This window comes from Neophocaena asiaeorientalis, unplaced genomic scaffold, assembly GCF_003031525.2.
Source record: "Neophocaena asiaeorientalis asiaeorientalis breed wild unplaced genomic scaffold, Neophocaena_asiaeorientalis_V1.1 scaffold134, whole genome shotgun sequence".
NCBI lineage: Eukaryota > Metazoa > Chordata > Mammalia > Artiodactyla > Phocoenidae > Neophocaena > Neophocaena asiaeorientalis.
Genome location: NW_020185339.1, coordinates 27,672,691 through 27,693,288, shown reverse-complemented (window position 1 = coordinate 27,693,288; position 20,598 = coordinate 27,672,691). Strand labels below are relative to the sequence as shown.

The 20,598-nt window shown below is 38.2% G+C and overlaps 1 protein-coding gene across 8 annotated transcripts in view; it reads left to right on the top strand.

Annotated features, from left to right (window-relative positions):
• Nucleotides 1–20,598, top strand: part of ATF1 (activating transcription factor 1) — a 56,595-nt gene that overhangs the window by 20,703 nt on the left and 15,294 nt on the right. For 5 of the 8 annotated variants that reach the window (XR_003002098.1, XM_024736724.1, XM_024736720.1 and 2 more), the window contains exons 3-4: nt 12,372–12,491; nt 14,759–14,859. Coding sequence is in view for 7 of the 8 variants with exons in the window: in XM_024736724.1 (XP_024592492.1) it covers nt 12,372–12,491; nt 14,759–14,859 (221 nt within the window). In the remaining variant the exon portion in view is untranslated. Of the gene's footprint in view, nt 1–8,589; nt 8,716–12,371; nt 12,492–14,758; nt 14,860–20,598 lie in introns of those variants that run through there. The other 3 variants (XM_024736726.1, XM_024736725.1, XM_024736721.1) reach the window with 2 other exon arrangements.

The following is a 20,598-nucleotide window of genomic DNA, read 5'->3' as shown; positions in this document are numbered from 1 at the left end:
GAGAAAATGTATTTATAAGGAATAGCTAATTTCTTCAGTGGGATGTGAGAGTAGATATAATTTACAAATATCATGCTATAATAAAAATTTTACCTATAGTAGACATTAGATACATCACAGTTATTATAATAACTGTGTCTGTAGTGTTAATAATACTCTGGACTTGGCCTATGGAACTATTAGATTACAGCCCCAAATTACGGAAATTAATGACTGAACTAATAGACCAAAAGGTTCTTAATTTTAAGTTAATCAGTATATATGGAGGGGTTTAACATGAGAGGTCTCACTTAACAGTCTGTGGTAAGAGATGAATGTTCCGCAGAATATAGAGTGAATGTTCTAATCTACAACTGAAGTATAGTACGTAGTAGCAAAATAGTATTGTAATGTGTTGATAGACTTAGTGAGGTCACTGAAAATGTCTGAATGTTGGAAACCCAAGAGGTCTTGAGTATACATGAGCTTTTTCAAAGCAAATATGAGTACACACAGTAGCATTCTCTGTTGATGAAGGAGGTTTTTGTGGTAAAAGGACTAAGAACGATTAAACCTTAGAAGAAACTTTGGTACATTATATCACATACAACTATTTGGAGGAAGCATGACCAGCAAGTTTCTATCATTAAGGGTAATAAGACTCCAACTTTGGTGAATTTGTTAAAAAAAATACTGAGTTTCAGGGAATTCCCTGGCAGTCCAGTGGTTAGGACTCTGCGCTTCCACTGCAGGCGGCATGGGTTCAATCCCTGGTTGGGGAACTAAGATCCCACATGCCATGTAGTGCAGCCAAAAAAAAAAAAAGAAAACTGAGTTTGTATCTCAGAATTTTCATACTAAGTGCATTTTTCTAAGTAATGATATAATTTTGAGTACTTTTTTTCTTTTTGGCTGCGCCATACAGCTTGCAGGATCTTAGTTCCCCAACCAGGGATTGAACCCAGGCCCCGGCAGTGAAAACACCGAGTCCTAGTCACTGGACTGCCAGGGAATTCCCTGTTTTTCTCTTGAGAAGCAATTTTGTGGTTTCTTGATATCTCTTCCCATGAAATAATAGAATGTATGTGATTTTGGTCATAAAATTAATAAATTAGAAACTAATTTGCAATACAACTTTGTGATCATAGAATCTATGATAAATTTTTTAAAATGTTTAGTGTGCTCTTGAAAAGAAGGTATATTCTGCATTTAGATGCAGAGTTCTGTGTATTTATTAGTTCAGCTTTGTTGGTCATGTTGTTAAATATTCTGCGTCTTTATCACTTTTTGTCTGTTTGTTCTATGACTAATTTGAGAGCATTGCATTAATCTTCCATTATAATTGTGGACTGATTTTGCCTAGTGGTCCTTCAATTTATGCTGTGTGATTGAAAGTGTGCTATGAGGCTATGTTATTAAATGAATGCAGATTTTATGTATTTATTTTTAAAGAGTTCTACTGGGTTTGGTTTTGTTTGTTTGTTTTTTGGCTGTGTTGGGTCTTTGTTGCTGCGGACGGGCTTTCTCTAGTTGTGGCAAGCAAGGCCCACTCTTCATTGGGGTGCGCATGCTTATTGCGGTGGCTTCTCTTGTTGTGGAGCACAGGCTCTAGTCTCATGGGCTTCAGTAGTTGCAGCACACGGGCTTAGTTGCTCCACGGCATGTGGGATCTTCCCAGACCAGGGCTCGAACCTGCGTCCCCTGCATTGGCAGGTGGATTCTTAACCACTGCGCCACCAGGGAAGTCCCTAGATTTTAAAATTGTATATTCCTGGAGAATTGTCCCTTTTGTGTCTTTATTTCTAGAAATGCTTTTTACTTTAGAGTCTAATTTGATACTAATTTGGCTTTAATTTAGTACGTTAATGGCATCTTTTTTCCTGTGCTTTTATTTTCAAACTTTGTGTCCTTAGGTTATGTTTTAGGTGTATCTCTTGTTAACAGTATATAACTAGATTTAAAAAAAAAAAAAGATCTAGTTTCCTAGACTTTTTCCCTCAGTTTTTAGATATTGTGAACTGTGCTTAGTGCACACACTTGTACTTGTCTGTGCTGCCCATGAACTGGTCATAGGATATGCAAATGTTCAGTTATAGTAGATACTGCCAACAATTTTATAAACTTACACCAATTTACACCACCACCAGAAGTATATGAGAGCACTGTTGATACATTTAAGTACCCAAAATTGGTATTGTGAGTTTCTTTAAGTTGTAACCATTCTGATGAATGTGTTGCAGTATCTCATTGTGGTTTTTGTTTTGTTGTGTTTGTTTCAGGTATAATTAACATATAACATTGTATTAATTTCATGTGTACAATATAATTCAATATTTGTGCACATTGGGAAATGATCACCACAGTAAGTCCAGTTAACATCCCTCACCACACATAGTTAGAAATACTTTTCTCCTTCTGATGAGGAGTTTTAAAAGATACTCTGAGCAAGTTTCAAATAGGCAGTACAGTAATTGTTTTTATAAGTGAAAGTTTGTGCTTTTTGCTCACCCCCTGCCTTTGGCAGACACCAGTCTCTCTGTGACGTTGTTGTTGTTGTTTATATTACATATAAATGAGATCATGTGGTGTTTGTCTTTCTGTGTCTGACTTATTTCACTTAGCATAATGCCCTCAAGATCATCCATGTTGTCACAGATGGCAAGATTTTATTCTTTTTTATGGCTGAATAGTATTCCATTGTAGTCTTCTAGACTTTTAACAGAGCTTCGATCCATATACAGTTGACATAATTACTCATACATATAAATTTAGACATACCATCTTATTTTTTACTTTTTGATCCACGTGTTCTATGTTTCTTTTTCTCTCCTTTCTTGTCTTCTTTTGAGTTATTTCTTCTCATTCCATCCTGTCATCACTTGTATCAATTTGGACTGTACATAAACTCAGCTACTACCGTTAGTGATTATTCTAATTATAGCATGCCTACTTAGTAAAGTCCAAAGTTAATACCTTTCCTCTCAAACATTCCAGTAACTTTAAAACATTTATTTCCCATTTATCCTCTAACTTGTCACTGTTGTTAGGATTTAATTTTACCTTTTTCTCTTTTAATCCCATAAAACATCATAATTCTTTTATGTATTCATCATTATTTGTTTTTTTCCCACGTACTTATCATTTCTTTGCTCCTCATTCCTTCTTACATGCTTCCATTTGAGATTACTTTTCTTTACTTTAAGTATTTGCTTTAGAAAAACCTTAGCACTACAGGCATTTTGGGCTGGATAATTCTTTGTTGTGGTGGACTGTGCATTGTTGGATATTTAGCAGCACCCCTGGCCTCTGCCCACTAGATGTCAGTACCAACCACCCCACCCCATTATGACAACCCGAAATGTCCCCAGGTGTTGCCAGATGTCCCTGGGGGGGCAAAAATCATTCCTGGTTGAGAACCACTGCTTTGGAATTTACTTTGATGTAGGTCTGCTGCTCTATTTTTATTTGTTGAAAATACCTATTGCATTTTCATTTTTAAAAGGTATTTTCACTGGGCATAGAATTCTAAGTTATATTTTAGCACATTCAAAATATTCTGCTGGCTTCTGTCTTCCATCGTTGCTTTTGAGAAGTAAGCTTAAAACAGGACTGTTGCTATTTTAAATATAATCTGTTTTTTTTCTTTTGGGTGCTTTTATAGTCTTCTTTTTACCTTTCGTTGTTTTGTAGGTTCCACTGTGTTGTGTTTAGGTGTAGACTTTTCTTTTTTCTTTTTTTTTTTTTTTGGCTGTGTGGGGGCTGCTCTTTGTTGCAGTGGCTTCTCTTGTTGTGGAGCACGGGCTCTAGGCATGTGGGTTTCAGTAGTTATGGCACTTGGGCTCAGTAGTTGTGGCGCACAGGCTCTGTAGTTGTGGTGCACGGGCTTAATTGCTCTGCAGCATGTGGGATCTTCCTGGACCAGGGATCGAACCCGTGTCTCCTGCACTGGCAGGTGGATTCTTAACCACTGCGCCACCAGGGAAGTCCCAAGGTGTAGAATTCTTTTTATTTATCCCACATGGGAGTTACTAGGATTCTTGAATGTACGGATTGGTGTCTGTCATGAGTTTTATAACACCTTCAGGCATTATCTCTTCACATTTTGCCTGTATCCTACTCTTTGTTCTTCTCACTCTATTTTCTGTATCTCTTAACCTGTCATATATTTTCCATCTGTTTGTCTCTCTGTATTGCAGTTCAGATAATTTCTTCTTACCTGTCATCCAGCTCACTAAGTTTCCCTTTAGCTTTGTTTGGTATATCTGAACAATGACTTTTTTTTGGGGTGGGGGACTGTGTTGGGTCTTCGTTGCTGCACATGGGCTTTCTCTAGTTGGGGCGAGTGGGGGCTGCTCTTCGTTGCGGTGCACGGGCTTCTCATTGCAGTGGCTTCTCTTGTTGCGGAGCATGGGCTCTAGGCACGTGGGCTTTGGTAGTTGTGGCTCACGGGCTCTAGAGCACAGGCTCAGTAGTTGGGGCACACGGTCTTAGTTGCTCCGCGGCATGTGGGATCTTCCCAGAGCAGGGCTCGAACCCATGTCCCCTGCATTGGCAGGCAGATTCTTAACCACTGCGCCACCAGGGAAGCCCTGAACAATGATTTTTAAAATTTCAAGTATTATATCTTTATTTTTAGAAAATCTGGTTCTTTTTCAAATCGACCGTAGTTTTCTATTTTTTTTTTTAATAAATGCTTTTTTCTAACAATTTTATTTTTGCTTTTTATACATAGTAGAGTCACAATTTTGATGCACAGGCTCAGCGGCCATGGCTCATGGGCCCAGCCGCTCCGTGGCATGTGGGATCTTCCCGGACCAGGGCACGAACCCGTGTCCCCTGCATCGGCAGGTGGGCTCTCAACCACTGCGCCACCAGGGAAGCCCCGTAGTTTTCTATTTACTGAAGACATTTTCAAGCTTGTCTTGAAACATAATCTGCTGTTTCTTTAAACATAGTAAGCATAATGTCTGATAATGTCAATATCTAAAAATCACTTGCTGTCTGCTGTTTTTGCATCTTGCTCCTGGTGCCTTGTGGTTATTTTTTATTCTTTACTGTCCATTAATCTTGACAAACTGTGGGAATTTTTTGTGGCCAAGGATGAGTGTGCCTTTCTCTAGAAAGAATTTACTATTGCCAGGTGCCTGGGAACCGCCTTCAGGGTTTGAGGCTCTTTTTGTCTTTTTGTACCACCTAGGTGATGTTAATTGGGCTCTGAGTCTGCTGGAGAGCTAGTTACATCTTCTTCAGCCCTTCCCTCCTCCATACCTAGACAACTTTCCTTCTGTTACCTTACCCTGATGATGTGGCCCTTTGAAAGTCCCAGCTTAATAGGAGGTCCCCTATCTTTACCTAGAGAAAAATCTGGCCTCTTATTCCCCCCTCTCCTTTGAGAGCAGTTCAAATCTACCTTGATAGGTGATTTTGTTTACTCTTTTATTTGTTCTCACTGTACTTCAGATTTTGGCTTGGTGATTTAGAATCTATAGAGTCTTTAGAATATAAGAAGCAGAGGACAGAGAAGTGTCAAGAAATATGAAGCATCTAAAATTTTACCCTGTTTTTAAGTTAAAAAATATATTTAGTAACAGCATTTTTTTCATTATATTTATTTTTATAGTTACCATATACTTACAGCAAGTGATCTAGTTTCTATTTATCATAGTGAAATAAGGTTTTCTTTTTTTTTTTTTTAATGCAGTACGCGGGCCTCTCACTGTTGTGGCCTCTCCTGTTGCGGAGCACAGGCTCCGGATGCACAGGCTCAGGGGCCATGGCTCACGGGCCTAGCCACTCCGTGGCATGTGGGATCTTCCCGGACCGGGGCACGAACCCACGTCCCCTGCATCGGCAGGAAGACTCTCAACCGCTGTGCCACCAGGGAAGCCCTAAGGTTTTCTTTTTAAGTACTTTGAGTTTACAAAAGCAGATATATACTTTAAAGAAAAATAAGAAGTAAATAATAGTATAGGAGATACGCTTTCCTGAAAGCATGCTGTTGAGTATGAATTCTTTACTTTGGTCAGTTTACCTTGTATAAATCCTCTCTGTCCAAGGATCATTTGAATCTTTTGAGACCTAGGAAGTAGTGACATTTTGGGGCAAGTACAGCGTAGGCTTAACTATGGGGCAAAAAAATTAAAACCACAAAATTACAGTTAAATTATCTTTACATTAAATAATAAACTAAAAGATGTACAGCTCTGGTTCATTTTATTTTTCATTTGTATTTTGAAATAACGGCTCCAGTCCATTAATAACTGTGCAGGATACCCTGGGCTTAAGGGTTTGCCATAGTTGATACTGAAGTAAGTAAAAAATCATTATTGCAAATGTCAAAACAGTCTGTTCTTCCTTTTTCCTTGAAATGAAAAGGCAAAACAAATAAACTTGTTGTGTGGGAAGCAAATTGAGAACATACAGAGTGTGAGAGGTTTTAAAAGTCAGTGGTGGGCTTCCCTGGTGGCGCAGTGGTTGGGAGTCCGCCTGCCGATGCAGGGGATACGGGTTCGTGCCCCGGTCTGGGAGGATCCCACATGCCGTGGAGCGGCTGGGCCCATGAGCCATGGCCGCTGAGCCTGTGCGTCCAGAGCTTGTGCTCCGCAACGGGAGAGGCCACAACAGTGAGAGGCCCACGTACCGCAAAAAAAAAAAAAAAAAAAAAGTGGTACCAGGAGGGATAAGATGTCTTGGAAAGAGCACTGGGCTCTGGAGCAACACAGGACCAGCCATTATTGTGTTCAGTATTGTATTTTTCAAAATACTTAATACAGAAAATTTCAAACATATTCAGAAGAAGAGATTATTAGGTTAGGCCATCATGGTTCCCGTCACCCTGTTTCAGCACGGCTCCTTGTCCCCCCTAACCCACCACCAACTGGATTATATTGAAGCAAATTCTAGGTATCATTTCAGCCTTCACTATTTCAGTATGTATCTCTAAAATATAAGAACTCCTTTAAAGAACATAACTACGATACTATTAACACACCTAAAAAAATTATTCCTTAATATTATCAAATGACCATTCAGTGTTTAAATTTTCTAAATTGTTATTTATTGTATGTATGTGTGTACACAATTTTTTTAACACCCCTTTTGTTTTTAACTTATTATTTAATTTTCACTGTAACTCTGAAAAAGATATTATTAGTTCTATTTACAAAGGAGGAAACTGAGGTCCTGAGAAGTTAAGTAATTTGTTTAGCATCACAGAGCAGCAAATGATTGCCTTAAGCTAAAAATCAGCCCAAGCCTGTCTGACTCCAAAATCTGTATGCCTTTCTGGATTTAGAAGACTTTGGATTCAAACTCTGTTAAATAGAGGTTTCTTTTCCCATGCCACTCTACTAACTCCCCACCCTCCCTCACCCAAGTGTTTGTGGTCCAGGGATCCCCTAATTAGGGAGCTAAGGAGAATGCTAATTTTTGCCCAGTCACTTGAATAAGAGTGAGCTCAGCTACCCTGTGGAGTGAGAGGCAATCAGGGGGCCTTAGTCCTACAGCTCCCAATTTAATCAGAGCAGCTCCAAAAAAAATCCTTTTCTACTTCTTCTAACATCTCCTAAGAGGAGTTCTGAGGTTGGTGCTATAGTGTACTAGCACATTCTACAGCTCTAAGATCTCAGACTGCACTGTTCAGTATGGCAGCCACAAGTGGATATTTCAATTTTAATTTGAATTACTTACAGTTAAACAAAATTAAAAATCAGTCTTTCAGTCATACTAGCCACATTTCAAATGCTTGATACTGACTACTGTATTGGATAGTGCAGATTTAGAACATTTCTATCATTGCAGAAGGCTCAGACAGCGCTGAAAAGTAACAGGTGGAGGCAATCATCTGTGTTTCAACTGCAGATTAAAATTGGGGGGTGGGGAACAGCAGGTCCCTCTTTCCCTTCTTTGAGAAAGATCTCAGGATTTAGATGATCACATTTGAGAGTGGCAGTGGGAAGACACCAGGCTTTGGGACCCTGAGTGATGAGCATTTTGTGAGGTTAGAACAGTGATAATAAGGGGAAGTGATGACTGCTAGCTAAAACAAAATCTGGTGCTGTTTTTCCTTTTCTGCCTGCCAGATCCTCAGTCTGCACAAAATCACAAGGCAAGGATTGCCAGAAACTCTGGAGGAATGATTGCTTTTATCCTTTTAGAAATGTAAATTAACCCCCTCACAAGCTCTCCTCATTATTTGAGTGAGTGGCTTTAGTTAGGGTCTGAAAAGTAAGGGGACCTCTGAGTGTAATGATGACTCTAGAGCTGGACTCTTCAGATTCATGAATTCTGTTTATTTTTACTCGTTAATTTCTGTGTCCCCATATTGGGATACTGTCAGTGAGAAACAGAGCCAGACACCTGTTAAAGGCAGCAAGATAGATTTCATTCAGACTAGTGCAGTAGGGAAGAGAGACTCCAGCATAAATTGAGCTCAACTCTGCTGAAACAAAAGGTGGGTCCCTTTTCAAATGCTGGAGTGTGCTAAAGGAAAAGTACTGAAGATGTTAGGTGGAGAGGTTGGTCACTGTGATTCAGCCATTTGTGTCCACTTGCTAATTGGTGCTTATCAAATTTAGGCTCCCATCCTCCAACAGAGACTGGTAGACAAAGGCCCTATCCTTCTTGATGACTGCATTGCGAAGGGATGACTCCCAGGTCCTTGAGAAAGACATTTCTGGGTTGTACAAGATTTGTTTATCTCAAGGGCCAGAGATTGACAACTGCAAGTTTTCTAAAGTAAGTGCTCTAAGAAAAGTGAGGTCAAAGGCCTATAGTCAGGTTTTGGCTAGAACAAACACTTAATTATTTTGGCAGCATTGAGCTTTCTCTAGGAGGCATTTTAAGGAGGCTGGGTCATCCTAGGGATTCAGCCTTGAACTGATAGAAGCTGTGGTAGAGTTTGGTCATGTCTCTTAGTGTGTGTGAGGGAGGTTGAATGGAGTTGTTTGTGCTGAAAGTCTGCAGTTTTCAGTACCTGGATAAAGGTTGGTTTGTTTTGTTATTTGTTTTGTTTTTTTAAATTGAAGTATAGTTGATTTACAGTGTTGTTAATTACTGCTGTACAGCCAAGTGATTCAGTTATACATATATATATACATTTTTCATATATTCTTTTCCATTATGGTTTGGTATAGGCTATTGAATATAGTTCTTTGTGCTGTACTGTATACCTTGTTGTATATCCATTCTATATAGAAAAGCTTATATCTGCTAACCACAACCTCCCATTCCATCCCTCCCCCAGCCCCTCCCCTTGGCAGCCACCAGTCTGTTCTCTTTGTTTGCGATTCTGTTTGTTTCATAGGTTCATTTGTGTCGTATATCCACATATAAGCGACATCATATGGTATTTGTCTTTTTCTGATTTACTTCACTTAGTATGATAATCTATTTGCATCCATGTTGCTGCAAGTGGCATTATTTTGTTCTTTTTTATGGCTGAGTAGTATTCCATCGTCTATATGTACCACATCTCTTTACCATTCATCTGTCAATGGACACTTAGGTTCTTTCCATGTCTTGGCTATTGTGAATAGTGCTGCTACGAACATAGGGGTGCATGTATCTTTTTGAATTAAAGTTTTGTCTGGATATATGCCCAGGAGTGGGATTGCAGAACCATATGCTAATTCTATTTTTTAGTTTTGAGGAACCTCCATATTGTTTTCCACAGTGGCTGCACCAACTTACATTCCCATCAACAGTGTAGGAGGGTTCCCTTTTCTCCACACCCTCTCCAGCATTTGTTATTTGTAGACTTTTAAATGATGGCCATTCTGACTGGTGTGAGCTGCTACCTCATTTTTTGGCCACACCATGTGGCATGTGGGATCTTAGTTCCCCAACCAGGGATCAAACCCGTGTCCCCTGCAGTGGAAGCACAGAGTCCTAACCACTGGGCAGCCAGGGAATTCCCCTTCATTGTAATTTTGATTTGCATGTCTCTCTTACCGATGTTGAGCATCTTTTCATGTGCCTATTGGCCATCTGTGTTTCTTCTTTGGAGAAATGTGTATTTAGGTCTTCTGCCCATTTTCAATTAGGTTGTTTGCTTTTTTGTTGTTCAGTTGTATGAGCTGTTTGTATATTTTGGGAAGTAAACCTTTGTCAGTCACATCATTTGCAAATATTTTCTCCCATTCCTTAGGTTATCTTTTCGTTTTGCTTATGGTTTCCTTTGCTGTGCAAAAGCTTGTAAGTTTGATTAGGTCCCATTTGTTTATTTTTGTTTTTATTTTTATTGCCTTGGGAGACTGACCTAAGAAAACATTGGTACAGTTTATATCAGAGAATGTTTTGCCTATGTTCTCATGGAGTTTTACCATGTCATGTGTTATGTTTAAGTCTTTAAGCCATTTTGAGTTTATTTTTGTGTATGGTGAGAGAGGGTGTGTTTTAACTTCATTGATTTATATGTGGCTGTCCAGCCTTCCTAGCACTACTTGCTGAAGAGACTGTCTTTCCCATTGTATATTCTTGCCTCCTTTGTCAAAGATTTTTCTTTCTAATATTTATTTATTTGGCTGCACCAGGTTTTTTTTTTTAATTGATTAATTTATTTATGGCTGCGTTGGGTCGTCATTGCTGCGTGCAGGCTTCCTCTAGTTGCAGCGAGCGGGGGCTACTCTTTGTTGAGGTGCATGGGCTTCTCATTGTGTGGTGGCTTCTCTTGTTGCAGAGCACAGGCTCTAGGCGCATGGACTTCAGTAGTTGTGGCGCACGGGCTTAGTTGCTCCACGGCATGTGGGATCTTCCCGGACCAGGGCTCAAACCCATGTCCTCTGCATTGGCAAGAGGATTCTTAACCACTGCGCCACCAGGGAAGTCCTGTGCCAGGTCTTAGTTGCAGGGGATCTTTCTTGCCACATGCAGGATCTTTAGTTGCCGTATGTGGTATCTAGTTCCCTGACCAGGGATCGAACCCAGGCCTCCTGCATTGGGAGCCTGGAGTCTTAACCACTGGACCACCAGGGAAGTCCCTTTTGTCAAGTATTAATTGACCATAGGTGTGTGGGTTTATTTCTGGGCTCTCTATTCTGTTCCACTGATCCATATGGCTGACTTTGTGCCAGTACCACACTCTTGATTACTGTAGCTTTGTAGTACTGTCTGAAGCCTGGGAGGGTTATGCCTCCTGCTTTGTTCTTTTTCTTCAGGATTGCTTTGGCTATTCTGGGTCTTTTATGGTTCCATATGAATTTTAGGATTATTTGTTCTAGTTCTGTGAAAAATGTCATGGGTAATTTGATAGGGGTCGCATTAGATTGCTTTCGGTCGTATGGCCATTTTAACAAATTAATACTTCCAATCCAAGAGCATGGGATATCTTTCCATTTCTTTGAATCATCTTCAGTTTCCTTTATTAATGTTTTATAGTTCTCAGAGTATAAGTCTTTCACCTCCTTGGTCAGGTTTATTCCTAAGTATTTTATTTTGGGGAGGTGTGATTTTAAAAGGTACTGTTTTTTTACATTTCCTTTCTGATATTTGGATAAAGTTTTATATACATATTTCCCTGACCTGGGCATTTGGGAGATAATGAGACTGGAATTTAATCCAGTCTTGGGAAAGGGTAAAGAACCTTCAATGAAACGGAATAAGGCATTGTTCTGGGGGCCTGATGCAAACACAGAAAAGAGTCATAAAGGTGATTTTCAGGACTTGAGAAGCAGCCTTGGATTTTATTTTGTGATTTAAGCCCAAGATGGATGGTATGAACCAGGATAGTCTAGAGGAAGGTGAGAGATCTGAAAATATCTGGGAAAGCTTCTTGGAATAGGTAGAACCTGAGCTGAGTCTTGAAGGATGACGGGTGGGCTTTTCTTGGTTTAGCATTTTATTGTGGTATTTCCATGAAACCCCATCTACTTTCCACAGAAATAAAATATTTCAAGTAAATAATTGAATCATGAAATTATAATTTATTTTTCTTTGAAGATACTGCCCAAAGTTGGTATTTCTCTCACTTTTTGATTCTTGATTTCTTAATTGTTTTTTAACCAGATATCTTCAGAATGACATGTTCTGAAAAGCCACCATGTTTTTACACAATCAGGTCCTCTGCCCCAAACACCTTCCAACCCTGTCCCCCAAGCACACCTTCAGGGAACTGTGTATCTTTCAAGACCTAGCTGAAGTAGCACCCTTCCTTTGCTCCCACGGTACAGTGCTGTCTACTTCTCTGCTTATCGTATAGCTCTTATTGTTTGTTTAGCTTGTATTCTCAACCCCCTAATGCGGTCTCCTGCCCACAGAAGATACCTAATATGTGATTAATAGATGTGGTTAAATATAATAAGCTCTGAAATGTATTTTCCAGTATTAAGAACTCAGCTTTCTTACGTGCACAGGTATGATTATATTATGTTAATTGAATTTTTATTTGTTCTTAGATGTCATTAAGAGGATCTGCGCCAGTGACAATTGTACCTCTTCCTGGAGAGCAAGTACAGGTTCAGGGGGTCATCCAGACAGCTCAGTCTTCTGTAATTCACCCACCACACGTGCAAACGGTACAGAAATTCAAAGACTTAGTGGTTGAGAGAGGGGACTTCTGAACCCTGAGTTTCTGGACACACTGAAGTTGCTATAGTTATAATATTGTAAAACAAGATAATAGAGTTGTCTTAGAAATTAGATTTTAGAACTTCTAGCTTCATGTATATACTACCCGGTAAAAATATAAGGCAATTTTGGGAAGAAGTTATTGCTTAGAATTTAAGGAAGTGAAAGATTTTCTGAAGGGAAAGCACCTTTTTATCCTAGTGGTATCCTTCATGAAAAAGAGAATTCTGAAGAAAGGGTGATGATGTGAGCATTTTAGCAAACTAAGAAAGTACCTACCTTATGCTTTATGGTGATCAAATAAAAGAAGTTCTCTCATAGTGAAGTTCTTCTTTACATCTGTCTACCTTCATATTTACACCTGACAACAGTAGGGAGGAAAAGGCCATCCTGGGTTCCTTTTCTTTTTACTCTTTCTCCCCATTTTATCTTCTGGCTCCTGTGAGTCTCAGAATGCCTTTGGTCATCTCTCATTTTTAGAAGCAGCTATCCTGGAAGAAAAGCTGTATAACTCATTTTTTCCTCTTGAATGTATACAGTGTCTGGCAGTGTTGTCAGCTCTAGAACTGCATCTTTATGTGTTTTTTGTTTTTGTCTTTGTTTTTGGTTTTTTTCCAATATGAAAGGTGACTGCTGCATGGATTTTTGAGTTTTTATATGAAGATTTTACTCTTATTAGTGCTGTTATTAAAGAGAAATACTTGATCTTAGTTATAAGGAATCTCTTAGTTTTAGAAATGATTTTCTTACTTGAGTTCAGTGGGAGGCTTTGGAGTAAATTTAGGGACAGACAGGGAAAACAGCTAATATTTAGATTAGAAATGGCGTATCTGTGGTGCATGAGGAAATATAGAAGTGACAGATCTTCCTTAATTATTACTTTATTATTTGTTACTGGGATTATTTCTTAATTATTACAGATTGTGATCTTTCTTTCCTATCTAAAGACAAAGATATAAGACACAAAAAAGTAGAAGTACACTAGAACTTGATTTTGAAGGAGACTATAGAATGTAAAACAAGCTTCTCTGGAAATTTAAGATCTAAGTCTAAATAGTTTAGGGGAAGGCCTTCTGTAGAGAGTAAGCAATGTAGAGAATTTATGGCTGTTCTAGAAGCCTGTTTTGTTTATTTTTTTTAATGAAGATGAAGTCAGGTGTCACAGTGCAACTTCAGAAAAATGCTGAGAAATTTAATACATTTTAAAAATTGAAAATAACTCGTTTCCTCAATTGTAAGATATTATAACTTAAAACTTGCATATGGTTATTGTAGTAACTAGTTTTAATAGGTTTATTATTAATAAGAGTTAACATTTACTGTGTGCTTGTGCTGTGCCGTGCACTAAGTGCTTTACATGTATTAACTCATTCAACTGTGAAGTGAGATACAGCTAATTATTACAGATATTTAAGTTGCATGTGTTTGTACCTGCCCTTGCCAGTGACCTCCACTCTGCCAAATCTAATGCTTGTTCTCAGTCCTTGTTTTACTTCACCTGCTAGCAGAATTTGACGTGGTTGATTATTCTTTTTTCCTCAATACACTGTCTTCGCTAGTTTTCCAAGGACACCTTGCTCATTTAGTTATTCCTCATGGTGGCTTGTTCTTGGTCTCATTTGCTGGTTCCTCCCGTTCTTTCCAACCTCTTACTGCTAGAGTGTCCGTGGGTTTTGTCCTATATTTATCCCCTTATTGAGCTCACTGAGTCTTGTGGCTTTAAGGACTATCTAAAGAGCTGTGACTTCCAATATATGCCTCGCCCAGACCCCTTCCCTGACTCACAGGCTTGTATATTCAGCAGTCTCCTCAATTTCATTATCTAATAATTAGATATTGGTTGGATATCTGATAACATTTCAAAGTTGGCATGTCCAAAATCCAAATCAGACAGCATTAATGATAAAAAAAAACCTTTGAATAATGTGCATCAGTACAGAGACTGATCTTTACAACTCTAGTGAAGTAGTATTGCTTTATTTGGGGGATAGACTTTCTTCTTAGTTCTAAGCCTGCTGTGTTGTATGTTCCTTTAGTTTGGGCTCCTGAAATAAACTTTCTCTTTTCCTTTTATTTCTTTCTTTTAGACCTTAGATTTAATGACAAAGGAATTTGGGTGGCAGAAGAGAGATCATTCTTTCTGAAAGTAAAAATTAAATTTAATTCTTTTTCTACCTGCTTTGTTCATCATAGTAAAACCAGTGCTGTTTTTCAGGTATCATCTTTATCAGAAAGTGAAGAGTCTCAGGACTCATCTGACAGCATAGGCTCCTCACAGAAAACCCACGGGATCCTAGCGCGGCGCCCATCTTACAGGTGAGTACTCGTGTCAAACCCTGCATGTGTTATATTACCATGTGAGTTGGAATGGTGCTGGCAAAGCAAATTATATCAAGAAGGAGCATGTGTTTGTATAGGAAGGGAAGTGTTAAGAGAGACAGGGCAAGGTTTTGAAGGGCCCAAGTTGCTGTGCTGGAGAGGAATTTAGACTCATCTTCTGGCAAAGTATTAGATATCCATGTTTACTAACTTTAATAGTAATATGAAAGAATTAAACTACTTTGTGTTCCCTTTCTTAGCTTCCTGGCTCTGAGCCTTTGTCTTTCCCTTGTGTGTGTGTGTCCCTTTGCTGAAACACATTCTTCTACATTCTGCACATACTTTAGGCCTCATTTCCTCCTGGAAACCTTCTCTGTTTACTTTTTCTTCAGCCTCCCAAGACCAGGTTAGGTCTTTCTTCTGTGGCATCTTTTTACTAACCCCTATTATAGTACTTATCTCATGCTACTGGAATTCCAGTTTATTTATGGGCATGGCCAGTGCATTATTATTTTTTGTCACCTCAGGGCCTAGCAGAATGACCAGATGAGAGTAGATGCTTAATAATTACTTGTTGAATGAACAGAAAGCTGAAGTAGTACAACTAACTGACAGAAAGCTTTTGAAATAATCTGGGTGTTTTCATATAGGTAGTGTGGTATCTTTGGCATGGCTGGATCTGAGACACTTCTGTGGTAGAACTGACCAAACCTGATGACTAGATGGTGGGAGGAAAGGGAGACAGAAAAGGATGAAATGCTCTTTTGAAACACATAGACAAATGCAGTAAGGTTTTTGATGTTATGAGAGAACTTTTTATAGGGTGTATTCATTCCTGCCTGACGGAAGAAATAGGAAAGACTTCATAAAAGATGTAATTTAGGGCTTCCCTGGTGGCACAGTGGTTGAGAGTCCGCCTGCCGATGCAGGGGACACGGGTTCGTGCCCCGGTCTGGGAAGATCCCACATGCCGCGGAGCGGCTGGGCCCGTGAGCCATGGCTGCTGAGCCTGCGCGTCCAGAGCCTTTGCTCCGCGACGGGAGAGGCCACAACAGTGAGAGGCCCGCGTACCGCAAAAAAAAAAAAAAAATCAACGGGAGAGGCCACAACAGTGAGGGGCCCGCGTCCCGCAAAAAAAAAAAAAAAAAGATGTAATTTAGTTCATCATCAATCTGATAAATTCTGAGAGCCAGGAGCAGGGAGGGGTTTTGTAAGGCAGGAAGAGAGCTTCTTAGGCTGAGGGAACAGTGTGTAATGAAAGGTAGATTGTATGATATCAAAGAGGTTGGCCTGTTCTGGGAATTGGCAATTTTAAGGTACAAGGAGGAAGGGGTGGTTTAGCAAGAAAAGGTAAACAGGAGCCACATTACTTAGAACCTTGTTACCATGTTAAGGAATTGGGACTCTACTGAATACACAAAAAAATTTTGTCTGTGAATTTTTTTTGGGGGGGGGTGAAAAATAAGCCTACTAAAATGAGTTCAATTTGAAACTATAAAAAAATAATCCAGGGACTTACCTGGCTGTCCAGTGGTTAAGACTCCGTGCTTCCCCTGCAGGGAGCATGGGTTTGATCCCTGGTCAGGGAACTAAGATCCCACATACCACGCGGTGTGGCCAAAAAAAAAAAAGTAATCCATTATGAATTTCTCAGCCTTAGAAAGCAAGGTTCCAACCATGTAAGTTAATCTAAACCTACATCTAGATATATCTTATGAAGGAAAACTGGAGGCCACCAAAGATAAAAATAATATCTTAAAAGCTTCCACAGAGAAAAGACAAATTACCTAGAAAGGAGTGACCATTAGGCTGACAACAGATTTTTGAATGGTAATATTAGAAGACAATGGACTAAAATCTTTAAATGCCAAGAGAAGATAACAGTTGGCCTGGAATTATATACCCACCTGAACAATCACTCATAAATAATGGTGAAGTTAAAATCATTTCAAACTGATTTAAGAAATTACTAAAGGGTACATGTCAGGAAGAAGAAAATGAAACCAAACAAAAGGAACGTGAATATAAGAAAGAATGGTGAACCAAGACATTCATTTAAGTTACCATTGACTTTTTAGAATAATACTAATAATGATTGATTAATTTGGGTAGTTTAAAAACAAATGCTAAGAAATATATCAGGCAGAAATATATAAGACAGGAATGGTCTACTGGAGTCTTACATCGACTACCTTTAGACTTACCTTAGACTGTTAGAGGTAACTGGCAAAAGAATACAGATAAAAAGTTTAATTTCCAAATAGTGGGGCTCTTTCGGCACAAAACAGTTATTTAGCTCCTAGATAAATACTTGTTAATGAATTGTGCATTTATAGGAAACAACAGAAATGTCTTATCAGCCTACCCTAATAAACATAAAACCATATACATACAAATACATGAGCTGAAACTAGAATGGGAAGCAGAAGCAAGCATGAAGACCAAGGTACACCCATTACTTTAGGTCTACTGCAGGAAGGGACTACGAACCTGAGATTTTTGTGTTAAGCTGAGATCCCTACAGCAGGCTAGAGTACCTGAAACAAAGTTTCCCCAAGTTAAGCTTTCCGAATTACCAAAGATAGGATCAACCAAATATGAATTTACAGTCACAAATCATCAAACATACAAAGAAATAAACCATTATAAGTGAGAATCAGCAGAAATAATATACAATGAACTCAATAAATGCAGAAAAGTATTTGATAAAATTCAGCACCCACTCAAATTTTTAGCAAATGAGGAATAAAAATGGACTTTCCTAGCATATACAGACTTTGAGAACTGAACTATACATAGGACAGATCATAGCTCAAGTTCCAAACATGGTACACACATGGACCAAATCTGAATAGCACTGCATAGTCTTTGAAAACTAAATTGATGGAACCACGACCCACAGAAGGCTGGTCAGAACTTGCAGCTTGGACACAACCAGGCTGATAGCCTGCTAAAACAAGAATATCAAGAATTCTCCATAGGATTTAAACAGGAGTCTAATATAATATTGAAAATGTCTAACATTACATGGCATACAAAGAGCTTGGAAGAATCTTAACTTGTAAGGGAAAAGATTATAAGCAAATGCCATCTCCTACATGACCCAGATGTTGGAATTATATGACAAAAACTTTAAAAGAGCTATTACTGAAATGTTCTAACTAACAAGTAAGGGCGAATTCTCTTGAAATGAATGGAAAGATAGGAACTCTTAGCAAAATACAGAAGCTATAAAGAGAACAAAATAGAAATTTAAGAGCTGAATGCACTAACAGAAACAAAACCTCACTGGACAGATTCAATAGGAGAACAGAGATAAAGAGTTAGTCAACTTCAAAGATAGTTCAATGGAGATTATCCAATCTGAAGAATAGAGATTGGAAAAAGTAACTAGTTCTCAGGGACTTGTGAGACAATATCCAAAGATCTAAACTGTGTCATTTGAGTTATAGAACAGAAAAATGTTGCAGAAAAAATACTTGTAGAAATAATAGCTGAAATGTTCCCAAATTCGGTGAAACCTACAAATTGAAAAAGCTTAGCAAATCTTAGATAAAATGCAAAGAAATCCCTGCCCAGACATAATATCATAATCAAACTGCTGAAAAATACATAAATATTGTGAGCAGCCAGAGAAAAATGACACCACTTATAAGGGCATGATGTGAATGATTATAGATTTCTCATCAAAAACTGTGCAAGCTAGAAGAAATGAAATAGCATTTTTAAAGTGCTAAAGAAAACTGTTAATCCAGAATTCTCTATCTAGTGAAAATAACCCTCAGAAATGGAGGTGAACTAAGTATTCTCAGATAAAGGAAAACTAAGAGAAATCATTGACAGCAGACTTGCTCTAAAATAACTGCTAAGAAAGTTAAGACCAAAAGAAACGTGGAAGGTTAGGAATGAGTAAAGGCAACAGCAAGATCTGGGCAAATATAATGGACTACTCTCCTATTAAATTCTTTAAAATATGTTTGATGGTTGAAAAAAATGACACTGTCTGATGGGGTTTTCAGTGTAGGCAGTTTTAATATGTAAGACAACTATAACATTAATGGGGGAGGATAAAGAGATTTAATATGGTGGTAAAGTTTCTAAGGTTCACTTGAAGGGATAAAATAGTGACTATAAGTAGACTAGGCATCTATACTGTAACACCTAGAACAACTACTAAAGAAACTGTACAAAGAGATTTAGTCAAATACACAATAGATATATTAGAGTTTTGAAAAATCTTAACCCAAAAGAATGCAGAATTTTTTTAAAAGGTAGCAAATAATAAAATGGTAGATCAACCAATATCAGTAGTTATATTAAGACAGCATGACTTAAACTCACTAAAAGACAGAGATTATAAATAGACACAAAAATCCTCAAGAAAATATTAGTAAACCAAGTACAACAACATATAGACGGTATTATACACCATAATTAAGATTTATCCCAGAGTGCAAAATTGGTTTAACATCTGAAAATCAATTAATGTAATACATCGTATTTATAGAATAAAAACAAAAAACTTATAGTCATCTGAACAGACACACAAAAAAGCATTTGATGAAATCCAGTACCCTTTAATGGTAAAAATTCTCATCAAACAAATAGATGGGAGTTTCCTCAGCCTGATAAAGTGCATCTACAAAAGCCCAGAGCTAACATATTTAATGGTGGAAGACTGAATGTTTTCCCCCCTAAGATCAGGCACAAGACAAGGCTGTGGATGTCTGCTCTCACTATTTCTACTTAACATTTTACTCAGGAAATCAGGTAAGAAAATGAAATGAAAGGCATATTGGAAAGGAGGAAATAAAAGTTTGCAGATGACAATGATCTCATATATAGAAAATCCCAAAGGATCCACTAAAATAGAACTAATAAATAAGTTCATTAGGGTTGTGGGATACAAAATCAATTGGTTTTCTATACACTAGCAATAAACAATCCAAAAATAAAATTAAGAAAACAGTCCTACTTAAAATAACATAAAATGTATTAAATACTTTAATACTTGAAATTAAATTTATAAATTCAAATTATATAAAACAGAAGTATAATACTTGTGTATTGAAAACTACAAAACCTTGTTGAGAGACATTTTTTAAAAATCTAAACAAAAAGACATCACATGTTTATCAGTTGGAAGACTAAATGTTGTTAAGACAAATAACCCCAGTTAAACAATGAAGAAAAGATTTGAATAAACATTTCTCCAAAGAAGATATACAAATGGTCAATAAGAACTGATCAACATCATTTGTCATTAGGTTAATGCAAATCAAAATAATGAGATATGACTTCAAACCTAGTAGGATGCCTAAAAAACAAAAACAAACAAAAAACCCATAATAGGTGTTGGTAAGGGGGGCAGTGGCTGTGGAAACAATCTGGCAGTTCTTCAAAATACTGAACATACATACCTTATAAGCCATTATTACTATTGCTTTATGTATAAGCAAGAGAAATAAAAACATAATCAAAAGAAAATGGGCTATATTAATATCATACAAAATAAGGCTTAAGGGCTTCCCTCGTGGCGCAGTGGTTGAGAGTCCGCCTGCCGATGCGGGAGACACAGGTTCGTGACCCGGTCCGGGAAGATCCCACATGCCGCGGAGCGGCTAGGCCGGTGAGCCATGGCCGCTAGGCCTGCGTGTCCAGAGCCTGTGCTCCACAACGGGAGAGGCCACAACAGTGAGAAGCGCGTGTACTGAAAAAAAAAAAAAAAAAAAAAAA